General features: G+C 38.0%; 1 protein-coding gene across 7 annotated transcripts in view; it reads right to left on the bottom strand.

Moving 5' to 3' along the window:
• The window catches only part of LOC139122144 (high affinity cAMP-specific and IBMX-insensitive 3',5'-cyclic phosphodiesterase 8B-like), a 455,871-nt gene that overhangs the window by 160,953 nt on the left and 282,435 nt on the right, over positions 1-12,483 (bottom strand). For 6 of the 7 annotated variants that reach the window (XR_011549410.1, XM_070687564.1, XM_070687562.1 and 3 more), the window contains one exon: positions 8,180-8,251. The exons of the other annotated variant lie outside the window; for it this stretch is intronic. Coding sequence is in view for 5 of the 6 variants with exons in the window: in XM_070687564.1 (XP_070543665.1) it covers positions 8,180-8,251 (72 nt within the window). In the remaining variant the exon portion in view is untranslated. The remainder of the gene's footprint in view (positions 1-8,179; positions 8,252-12,483) is intronic. 7 annotated transcript variants of the gene reach the window in all.

Genomic DNA, 12,483 nt, shown 5'->3' with positions numbered 1-12,483 from the left:
ATCACATAACTTGTAGCTTTTGCCACGCCGTTGGGGTAACTGTTGGTGCGGTAACTTCGCGGTAACACCTCTGTTAGCTGTTGATTTTCTTTGTCCTCGTTTGCGGTAACTGCGGTAAAGTGAACAATAGTTGCCGCAGTAGTTGCGACACGTACAACAAAAGAATGTGCGGTATTGTGGCAAGTGACGAAGTGTTAATGACCCCAAGTTGCTTGCCGCACAGACCTTTTGTGAAGGTTTGCTTTTGCCCGGCCCTCGGCCCTCTGAGCTTACGATCACGGTCACAAGTTTTCACCATAGCGATCTAGGGAAAGCTGGGTACCTCGAAGCATTTCTTGCATTTTTTTCCTTTGTACTCTTTTTAAGTGTACTGAAATGTACAGTATACAGCACAACTTGCGTTCAGACTCTGATGTTTTTTGCTGGCATTTAGACGCATCCGAGAGGCGTCCAAGGCGCGTCGAAAACAGGACCTTTGCAGCTCATTATCTCACAATGAAAAGAAGGTCAAAAGTGCCCTTCGTTATGTACATACAATACTCCTATTACGTCGCGTTTTGTCATGTTCTTGACGCTCCAATTTCTTTTGTCTACTATCATAAAATGTAGCAACTTTTTGCCCAGTCAATGTTTTATAGTGCAAACATTTGGAGAAAAGAGCAATTGATTATATGTTGTTGCTCCAAAACCGCCCAGCTAAACTCATTGCATTATCGATATCGAGTTGACCATGCGTTGTTCACTGTGCATGTCCATGAGAAAATTATTATCGAATGGTCTGGCCCGATGCCACGAAGTAATTGCTAATACCAGAAGTAGCATGTACAGTCGTGGTATTGTTGACAAAATGAACAGAAACACTGTTCATTCATGTGTCTGCGAGCTTTCAGTTTGGCAACAATCTGTTTTATTACACTGCATGCATATATATATTATCGCCCCTTTACTGTATTACAGTTTAACCCTTGCGTCCTTTTGACACGGGCATAGGATTAAAATACACCAACAAACGACAGCTCGCATAGGAAATAAAGTTTATTACGAAAACCCATATCTTGAATTTTTCGTCTTTTCCTTTTTTCATGATGTTCTGAGGTTGTGTCATGCGTTAGATGAACGGTACACAATAAAACAGAGTGATTAGTTGATGAGTACGTTGTTATGAAAAACTCATGTTTTTGCAGTTGTAAGTTGTTTCTCGTTTATGGCATAGATATCGAGCAGATGATGGTCAAGGGGCCGAATCGATACTAATACAGTCTCACATTTATCCCGCACCGTTCGGAGAGGTTACACGTATCAGCTATTGTTAAAAACGTAACGATTTAATTCCCATTTGAGTACAATAACTCGACAGTTGAAAATGGAATTCATGTTTGAATCCGATCGAAATTTACCTCTGCTCTGGCGGAAATCAACCATAGGCAGGCTTTACCCAGCTTTCCTGCAATTTCGATGAGCATGTGTTGTCTGCAAACTACATTTTACATCTTCTTTGTCATTGATTGCAATACCAACGAAATAAAGACCATCGAAAATACAGAATACTGAATAAACATTTAAAGTTTTTAAAAGGAACTTCCAAATATGGAGGGAATGGCTTGGCAATTTCAGAGTTGCGTTGTACTTAATTCTGAATGAAGTCGCAAATGCGAGTTCGGAGTCTGGCAACAAACTTTTATTAAATACATAATTATTCGATCACTGTATCATTGTTTTAACCACTTTCGTCCTTTTTACACAGGCATAGAATGAAAAAACCAAGAAATGACAGCTATCATGGGAATAAAATTAATTATGAAAACCCAGAACTTGTATTTTTTGTCTTTCCTTTCTTCATAATCATTCTGAAGTTGCCTTATGCGTTAGATAAACGCTACACAATAAAACAGAGTGATTAGTTGATGACTTCGTTTATACAAAAAAAAAACCATGTCTATGCAGTTGTAAGTTGTTACTCGTTCGTAGCATAATTGTCGAGCTGATGATGGTCAGGGGGCCGAATCGTGGTAAATACCGTCTCACAGTCACATTTATTCTGCACCATATGGAGAGAGGTAGCACGCAGCAGCTACGGTATTGTTAAATACCATACGATTTCATTCTCATTCGAGTAAAATAAAAAAGTTGTAATGCAATGCATGTCATATGGTATAGGTCCACGGTCCCTCCACGTGGAGGGACCGTGTTAGGTTGAAAACATTGGTGTAAAGTAAGATAAACAAGTCATCGTTGATGACACAGTCCCCACTTGTTAATGGGTACTTTGATTACAGGTCCTCAGAGAGAAAAGAGTCCTCTTCATTAGGTCTGTGATAAAAATACTTTTGAATAAATTCGCTTCATACATGTCTGAGTTGTAGTTCAGGATCGTATCACAAAACAAATTGATGTGCATAGCTATGACATTGGTCAATGTCCTTGTACCAACTTTGAATAAAATCTGTTGAAACATGCCTGAGTGATGGCTCTGTACATGAAAAAATTGTAAGAAAATGGCCGCCTGGCGGCAATATCGTATCACAAAACAAATTGACTTGCATATGTATGACATAGGTCAATGTCCTTGTACCAACTTTGAATAGAATCTGTTGAAAAATGCCTGAGTAATGGCTCTGTACATGAAAAAATCACAATAAAATGGCCGCCTGGCAGCCATATTGGATTGTATCACAAAACAAAATGACGTGCATATGTATGACGTTGGTCAATGTCCTTGTACCAACTTTGAATAAATTCGCTTGATACATGTCTGAGTTATGGTTCTGGACATGAAAAAACGTAATAAAATGGCCACACGGTGGCCATATTGGATCGTATCACAAAACAAATCAATGTGCATGTGTATGACATAGGTCAATGTCCTTGTACCAAGTTTGAATAAAATCGGTTGAGATATGCCTGAGTTATGGCTCTGTACATGAAAAAATCGTAACAAAATGGCCACAAAGCGGCTATGTTGGATTGTATCACAAAACAAATTGATGTGCATAGCTGTGACATTGGTCAATGTCCTTGTACCAACTTTGAATAAAATCTGTTGAAACATGCCTGAGTAATGGCTCTGTACATGAAAAAAATCGTAATAAAATGGCCGCCTGGTAGCCATATTGGATCGTATCACAAAACAAATTGATGTGCATAGCTTTGACATTGGTCAATGTCCTTGTACCAACTTTGAATAAAATCTGTTGAAACATGCCTGAGTAATGGCTCTGTACATGAAAAAATCGTAATAAAATGGGCGCCTGGCAGCCATATTGGATCGTATCACAAAACAAATCGACGTGCATCTGTATGAAGTAATCCTTGTACCAAGTTTGAATGAAATCGCTCCAGGCATCTCTGAGATATCTGCCTGAACGGATGCACGCATGCACGCACGCACACGATCAAACCTATAAGTCCCCTGGACGGTGTCCCTGGGGGCTAATAACCCGCGAAATTATCGAGAAAGTGTAGATCGCATCGTCATTGCAAAAGCATGGCCACCATGCACGTCATGTACGATGACCTTTGGACTCTGCATGACCTATCACGTAACGTTGTCATAAAAGTGGCATTAAATCACGGTCAAGTCGATTAAATCACGGTCCCTCCACAAATTGTGGAGGGACCGTGATTAAAGTAATTTCGAAAATAACTGCAGTGATAAATATTTCTTCTAAAATGAATCCGCTAAAAATGACTCACCAAAAGAGGTTTAAATCTTCTTCCTTTTCCCTTGTTTGAGATCATGACAGAAGCATTTCATTGTAATGTGAACGTTGACGAAATTTACCTTAGGCGGAATCAACCATAGGCAGGCTTTACGCCACTTTGCTGTTCAATTTTAACCAAGGCAATTTTGATGGATATGTAATCTCATGTTGGCGGTCAACAACGCTTTCAGTGGTGATGCAACATACTCTGAATTTTGTAGAAGAATGTATTCTTAAAAGGTTGCCTTGTCAGTTGCTTGACATGTATCATGTCATTGTCACTTTACAGTATGTGACAATGACATAGTGCTCTTACACTTGGAGAGAGATAACTTATCCTTGTCACTGTCGGCAAACGTAACAGAAGCATAAGAATAAGAGGTGCAGCGAAGACTGTCGTAATTCTACTGGTAATGTGCAGTATTGTACATGCTGTTACGCCCGTTGTTTGAGATGGGGTGTTGTTGTAGATTCCATGTACGCTAACCCGATGGCCCGAGGCCAGCTATTTTCATGCCGGGCCAGACGTGAAAGACTTGAAATACTGTCCTGCTGTTCCTAAAGACGTGAGCCAGTAACTGCAGTAACTATCCCTATACGTAAAGAAATCAAACGAAATTTATTCTTTCAAGAGATTTGTAAAACGTGAAATTCGCAAATAAAAACTTGTCCGTGTTGGCACATATTTCAAGCCGGCACCTGTGGTTCTCCATGTTAGCAATATTTGTTGTCAAAAATAAAAGGTACTCAAAACATTGCAAAATAGTATCGGGCGAGTTGGCATCGGGCGAGATGGAATCGGACGTTGGTATCGGGCGAGTTGGAATTGGGTGAGTTGGTTGTGGGCGGGTTGTTTTTCAGAATATTAAAAAGTTTATGAATCGGTGAAATGACATATAAGACTAATCTCTTCTTTTAAAATAGCCATATGCTACAGAAATCGTGTCCACCCATGACTTCCATATGCACTGTACGCACGCATGGCTTCTGGAAAGTAAAGTTGCCCCCCAAAGCAAAACTCACGCGCTTTCTCGGGCTAAACGAGATCTCATCCGCCATTTAAGAATAAGGTCTATTAGATTGATTGGGGAGGACACCGTGACATTGCACTTTTATATGATATCCTACATTTATGGCTATACTAGACTATACAATATCGAAGTTAGATTGGCTTAGCTAGATCTATAAAGGGCTGAAATCTCCGATATATATCGGATATTTACTTCCAATTTGACAGAATCTAGTATTGTCTACTATCGAAGATAGAGTCAGTCTCGAAGTCGGGTTTGGCCAGAACTGTGAGTTGGTGAAATCTCCGATATATATCGGATATACATTTACTTGCGATTTGACAGAATCTTGTATCGTCTAATATCGAAGCTAGAGTCAGTCCAAGGAAGTCGGGTTTGGCCAGAACTGTGAGGTGGGGAAATCTCCGATATATATCGGATATAAATTTACTTGCCATTTGACAGAATCTTGTATTGTCTAATATTGAAGCTAGAGTCAGTCCTTGGAAGTCGGGTTTGGCCAGAACTGTGAGGTGGTGAAATCTCACCGCAGTCCCGAAAACGTCGATATGTCAAATTTTGATACTAGATTGTAAATATCCCATATTTAAAAATTGTGAAAGTCGCGCCTTCATGTGATTGGGAGAACAAATGTTCATGTACTTTTATAAGTGCACATTCATGAGCTGCCTCGGACATTCATGACAATGCATATTCCATTCCCGACTTTGATGATTCCCAAAACGAATACACAAAAATCATGTACAACTTAACAATGCACACAACGACGCAATTGTACATACTTCGGGGTGCAGATTATCTTAGATTTATTTCTGGAGCTTGCTCAGTAAAGGTCTTTAAAAACATCACTGCACATCACATCGACATGACTTTCTCACATGAGAATTTCTTTACTTTGAACTAACATTGACAACCGGTCCCTTCATGAACTCATGGAGAGACACACAACAGTGCTTCGTAATACAATAGAGGTGTACCTCGATTGTTATATTAAAACTTCTGTAGTATCTCGTCATCTTTCCCCGGTCGGATAAAGTCACCTTACGGCAGCACGATCATACACCTGTCTCAATTTGCTCAAGCCCAGAATTGTATTTTACACTGCGGCGTCTTGCGTAGCGGCAACGAAATACCGGTAGACACAAGGTATACTTCTCAGCGTGGCAGCCATGTTTGCTTCTAAATACCCAATCTGACAGGTTGCGCAGTTGCATGCCCTTACCAAATCTGCTGACCAGAAAGTGCCTGGTATGTGCCCGGTATGTGCCCAGAATAGACCCGGTTTGTGCCCGGTATTATTGCCCGGTTTGCGGCCGGTTATGGCCAAAAACGGTCTAAACCGGGCGCCCGTTCAGTGCCCGTATAAAAAAATAAAGATCATAATGGTGGCTGGAAGATGACCGGTTGTGGCAAAAAAACGGTCATAAAATGGTCATCCATTTTGTTTCTGTGACCAGAAAGTGCCCAGTTATGGCCAAAAACAGTCACAAAATGGGCGCACGGTTTATGCCCGGTTTTGCATTGGAGACCGTAAAGTGCCTGGTATTGGAAAACAAAACTGGCGCCCGTTTTATGCCCGTTTTTTTCCTATGACCAGAAAGTGCCTGGTTATGGCCAAAAACGGTCAGAAAACAGGCGCATGGCTTATGCCTGGTTTTGCGTTGGTGACCGGAAAGTGCCTGGTATTGGAAAACAAAAATGGCGCCCGTTTTATGCCTGTTTTTATGACCGGAACGTGCCTGGTTATGGCCAAAAACGGTCATAAAACGGGCGCACGGCTTATGCCCGTTTTTTTTTGGGTGACCAGAAAGTGCCTGGTAATGGAAAAGAAAACTGGTGCCCGTTTTATGCCCGTTTTTTTCCTATGACTGGAAAGTGCCCGGCAAATTATTTTGCATGTTACTGCACCTTTGCTGAAACTACACATGCAAAATTTCCTTCATAAGATTAAGTTGGCATGATTCCACAGTAGTCAGCTCTGGAATAAACTTTTACTAATTTCAGCAACAGAAAGAAAACTAAATGCATTATTATATAGACGAGAGATACTGAAAACAAAAGACGCAACAAAATTAAGTGACAGCAAAATTTCTTGTATTGTACAAGTTTCATCATTTTTATCTTCTGCAACAATATAATAAGTTCAGATAAGATATGTACACAGATGTTGTAAAATAACTTGTGTAGACATAGCTAATGTGAGTGACACAGTTAAGGTGGTTGGAAAGGCTATTTTTGCACCAATTCTTTTTCTCAGAGTTAATGTCAAGTTTCAAGTGTTAGAATCAAGATATTTAGTTCAAATTTTCAGGATAACTCCCTTAGTTAATATTTCTCCAAGAATATAAAAATTGTATATTTGCAGCCATGATTTTGAAATATGACACCAGTAAATATTAAAATTTAATTTTTCATATTTTTTTTACATATTTGAATTTAATAATAATTGGATGTATTAATATTACCAAATTAGTTACAAATATGTTGACACTATTTATTGTAAGATTTGTACGGCAGGATTTGTAAATAAAATTTGTTTTTGTGATTTTACATGGGTTTATATATCAAAAATTATTAAAAATTCTTTCAAATTTCAAAATGTGATTTTTCAAAAAGAACTTCAAATACAGGAAATTGTGTCGTACAAATCTTATTTGTAACCTTGTTAATAGGCTGTAAAAATTCCATGTCCATATCTCATTTCAAAGTTGGATTAAATTGGTATACAATTATGTAGGAAAACTGTTATTCTGTCAAAAATGTTGAAAACAAGCCATATTTGCACCCCTCTTTTGAAGTCATAGAGCATTTTTTTTTGGTTAATCTCACTTTTGACACCTCTTTGACACTCAAAGAATCTAAAAATGCATTTACAATAGCAGTCACTCACTCTGAATGCCAGCACCGCCTTGTCAAACTTTCCTGAAAAACAGCAAATAATGACTTTCCCTTTTCAAACATTTTATTAACAGCTAGGGGACCTCTACCATAGTTAATACACTAAGGACTCCCCAACTTCTTCTTATTTGGTCAGTTTTTCAGAAGTTTTAACAGGCTATAACTCTGCAATGCCTTTGTGCCCAAATGTCTAGTTTTTTTTATTCCACAGAGAATGTTGACTACTTTTATATTTTAATAGTTTTGTTGAAATTTATAACTGACGCTCTAGCCTTTCCAACCACCTTAGAATGAAACCTTACAAATCTTAAGGCCGATTGTGGACAGCACAAGATGTGTTTTATCCAACTAAGCTCTGAAATATCAGCTTCACAAGAAACAATGGTCAGCGCAACTAAAGTTAATGTTTCATATAAAGAAGACAACAGAGGAAAAAAGGTTAAATTTAAATTGTGGTATGATTTATTTTATATGCCATGTTCATTTCTTGCCACATAAGTGTCTTCAAGAGATTTTCTTTTGGCTTGAGAAGTTTAATGTAACATTTACATTACTGTCAAAGGCTGCAATTTGGCTTTGTTCTCTGAATTCCTTGTCCCTTGAGAGCACCAGCAATGCATTCTGAAAAATACAAATCGTTCAGGGAAGAGTGTAAGTCTTTACCGTTTGACCAAACATTGTAAACATTGCAATTTGATGAAATAAACAATTATTATTTGAATATGAGACAAAAAAGTTGAAAAATTGAAGTAGAAAAATGCATAAATATTTATGATTGTTATTAAATTAATAATGATCAAAATGTCCAACAGCGGACAGCTCGCCGTATGTTGTTTACATACACAATAGTGACAATCTGCAAAAATCTCAGCACTTACTGTAATAGTAGGGATTTTAGGTCACATGTGCATGACATTCATGTTGAACGTACGCGTTCGATGCAGGTCTAGTCCGAACTTTCGTGTTAATTCTTAAATAGACCAAATAATCAGAGAAAATGAAACTGTAGTGTTGAAGATTATTATTTTAACTTCATTTTGTGAAATTTTCACTTTTGTACTACGATAAATGGCAAAGCAGCACGACTACAAAGTCATCGAATATATACCTCTTTGATAGGCTCTCCGCATGACTTATTCCGATCGCATCACTATTTTTTAGGGGTGGTACAAAAGACGAGATCATGGGCTTCATTTTGAGGGGGCAAACGTTAAAATAGGCTGAGAAAAACTCAATCAATGATCAAACTTTGTGTTTTGTTTGTGTTTTTTTGAAAGAAAATCTTGATTTCCTTAAACGTTCAGCCCAAAAATTAATTTTATGATAAAAATTAATTGTAATTCTGCAATAATTACAAGTCTGACGATGCGAAAAATGATGCTTAAGGCCCTTTTTAGCGAGTATGGTTTCACCCCAACTTTACATCCGGGCACTCCCAGGAATCACATACAAGTAATCAGCGCTTTGCCGCATGTTCTGTGTTAGGAGGTCTAAGCTGAGTTCCGACATTCACAATTTTGCAGCTAGATTTGTCTGATTTCTTATTAAACGCAAGGATCTAGAGATATATTTATATACTTTACCCTTTCAAACGTTATCTTGTTCGAAGTAGTTTGATTTCCGGGTGATATTTTTCGATAGACACTGAGAAGTTGTCAAGCCAGCACTGCAGTGTAGGCATACGCACGTGCACCGCACTTTGCTGATACCATACTGAACTGCTCACGTGCACCGCACTTTGCCAATACTATACTGAAATTTTAGTTTCGATCTTTAGTTCCCGAGAAGGGGACTATTTTGGTTCTCTCTGAAGAAAAAGGATGTAGATTATTAATTTGTTCTTTCCTCATTGATGGTGTTCCGGACTTTGGAAAAGTTGGTTTTTATACTGGTTTGTATTTCGGACCGCTGACTTCGAGGGTCTATGGTATTTCTGGGGCAGCGTAATTTTGCATCCATTTAATGCAGTTGTTCATTCTATAAATGCATGTTGCTGTTTTACGGCATAGAAAAAGGGTTGAGAACGAAGTTTTTTTGACTTTTTGGAAAAGTTCTCTGTAATTGTTAAACTTAATATCTACATTAATCAGACATATTTCATAATCATTTAATAAAAGTTGTAATCACACAAAAAAAAATTCAAAAAAAATTCCGAAGTTCAAATTAAAAAAAAACATAAAAAAATATTTTGTTAAATTTAAATTAAGTTCTAAAATGTCACAGGTATCATTTGATTGTTTACAGGTATTGTTGTTTATTTGTTTACCTTGTAAACATAAATCTAAATAACTTTTTTCATATATGCAAAGTAATATATGATGGAATATGATTATCATATTTCTGTTGATGTAGTGATCAATGTCACAGGTATCATTTGATTGTTTAAGGTAATGTTTATTGTTTACCTTGTAAACAGCATTCTAAATAATAATTTTCATTTATAAAAATTAAAAACCATTGAACATTATTTCATCAGCAATATCCACAAAAAATTTCATCGATTTTCAATAAGAAATGCTTGAGTTATTGCAAAAAGCACTAGAAATTGCAATTCTAGTTTCCTCAAACAATGTTCAATATGGGGTCACCTGGTTGTAATTAAAAACTACAGGTGTCTACCATGGCATAATTTCTAAATAGGAAGCTGATTTTTTCAAATTCAACAGAACATATCTCTGCACATACTGAACCAATTTTCATCAAACAAAATGCAATCAATTGGTCTTGAAGAGAACTTTCTTTTGATATATAATTTATCATTATTGTAGCTATCTATCAATTTCATGTAAAATCCCTAGTAATAGCTGTGGAAACGCAGCTTTCTCTTGGCGGGGCAGCGTGTGTCGCCATGCGGGTCATCAAAAGGTCAACACCCCCCCCACTCCCCCCCCACCCCCGTGCGCAGGGTTGACGTTTTGATCTGTTGATTACCCGCATAGCAACACATGCTGCTCAACTGAAAGACTTCTTAATAAAGAAAAACAATCTATTAGAGCCACTGCAATCTGCTTACAAGCAACACCACAGTACTGAAACAGCACTTCTCCTTGTTCACAATGATATTCTGACAGCACTTGACTCCAGTCACATTGTTCTTCTTGTTTTATTGGACCTATCGGCAGCGTTTGACACCATCGATCACCACATGTTATTACAGCGTTTATCAAATCTTGGGATTACATCGACTGCTCTGCAGTGGCTCCATTCATACCTCACAGACAGATCCCAGTTAGTTTCAATAAATGGAAAATACTCCCCTGCTCAATTGCTACGATTTGGAGTACCCCAAGGATCTGTCCTGGGACCACTATTATTTACGCTGTATATTTCACCTCTTGGTCAGCTTATCCGCCATCATAAAATTCAGTTTCATCTATTCGCCGATGATAACCAACTGTACCTGTCCTTTAAGAAATCTGCTATCACCACTGCTGTTTCCTCTGTCGAAGATGCGGTTAAAGATATAATGAGTTGGATGACACAAAACAAACTCAAGTTAAATGACTCTAAGACAGAAGTCATCTTAATACGTTCCAAATTTGATCGGTCACCGTCTCTACTCACCAACATCAACATCTGTTCAAGTGTTATTAAAACTACAACCTCTGCAAGGAACATTGGTGTTGAATTTGATGATAACTATACATTTCAACAACATGTCAGTGCCACCTGCCGTGCTATCCACTTCCACCTCCGCAAATTGGACGCATAAGGAAATACTTGTCTAAAGATTCCTGTGCTACCCTCATCCAGGCCATTATATCTGCAAAGCTGGATTACTGCAATTCATTCTTACTATATGGTTTGCCTGACGCTCAGCTTCAACGCTTACAACATGCCCAAAACACAGCAGCCAGAATTGTTACACTGACCAGGAATCTGAACATATTACCCCTGTCCTTAGGCAACTTCACTGGCTTCCGGTATCCTATCGCATTGTCTTCAAGCTTTTGCTCCTAACCTATAAAGTGGACTATAACCTATAAATGGACTCTCCCCACTATACATCAAGAATTTAATCACGCCTCATTCTTCATCACGCATTCTCCGTTCATCTGATCAATTTCTTCTGCACACACCTAGATGGAAGATGACTTCTTACGGTCGCCGCTCCTTTTCTTCAGCAGCTCCAGTTCTTTGGAATTCTCTACCCATTGACATTAAAACCTCCGCTAACATTAACATTTTCAAAAGACGCTTAAAAAGTTACATGTTTCAGAGAGCCTTTTTATGAACTCTTAGCGCCACTGAGCATTGGTATTTACCTTTGGATATTTGGCGCTTTATAAATTTGTTAGATAGATAGATAGATAGATAGATGCTACCCGCCAACAGATAGCTGCATTTCCACAGCTATCACTGTAAGTATCAGTTGTGAAACGAAAGTGAATCAGAATCAGCATGAATCAGTACTTAACGAAAATTTATCTGTAGGTAAGGGGCAACATCAAAAGTTCAATATAATAAATCTAACTTAATTGCTTAAGATTGGCCTCAGACCCCCCCTTCTAACTTAACTGACCTAAAATTGAAAAACATTGCGGACTCATACCCTGTACTAATTCTTTCAAACAACATACCAATGTACCATTGAATGAAATAAAAATTGAAAACCACTATAAAGTAACAAAAATACGGGTGACTGGATCGGTTTTAGCGTACAAAAAACAGCCTTGAAATCGTAAAATTTGCCAAAAAGACGTTAAATTGTTTTTAACTGCACAGAAATTAATTTGGCCAAACCCCCCCCCACCCCCAAACTTACGCAATTAAGTTTTTTTTCAAACATTGATCTTTTGACGTCGCCCCTAAACATAGCAATACAAGGATTACAGAACATAATAGCGACATAC

This window comes from Ptychodera flava, chromosome 21, assembly GCF_041260155.1.
Source record: "Ptychodera flava strain L36383 chromosome 21, AS_Pfla_20210202, whole genome shotgun sequence".
In the NCBI taxonomy this organism is placed as follows: domain Eukaryota; kingdom Metazoa; phylum Hemichordata; class Enteropneusta; family Ptychoderidae; genus Ptychodera; species Ptychodera flava.
This window is presented reverse-complemented; position numbering and strand designations above follow the sequence as displayed.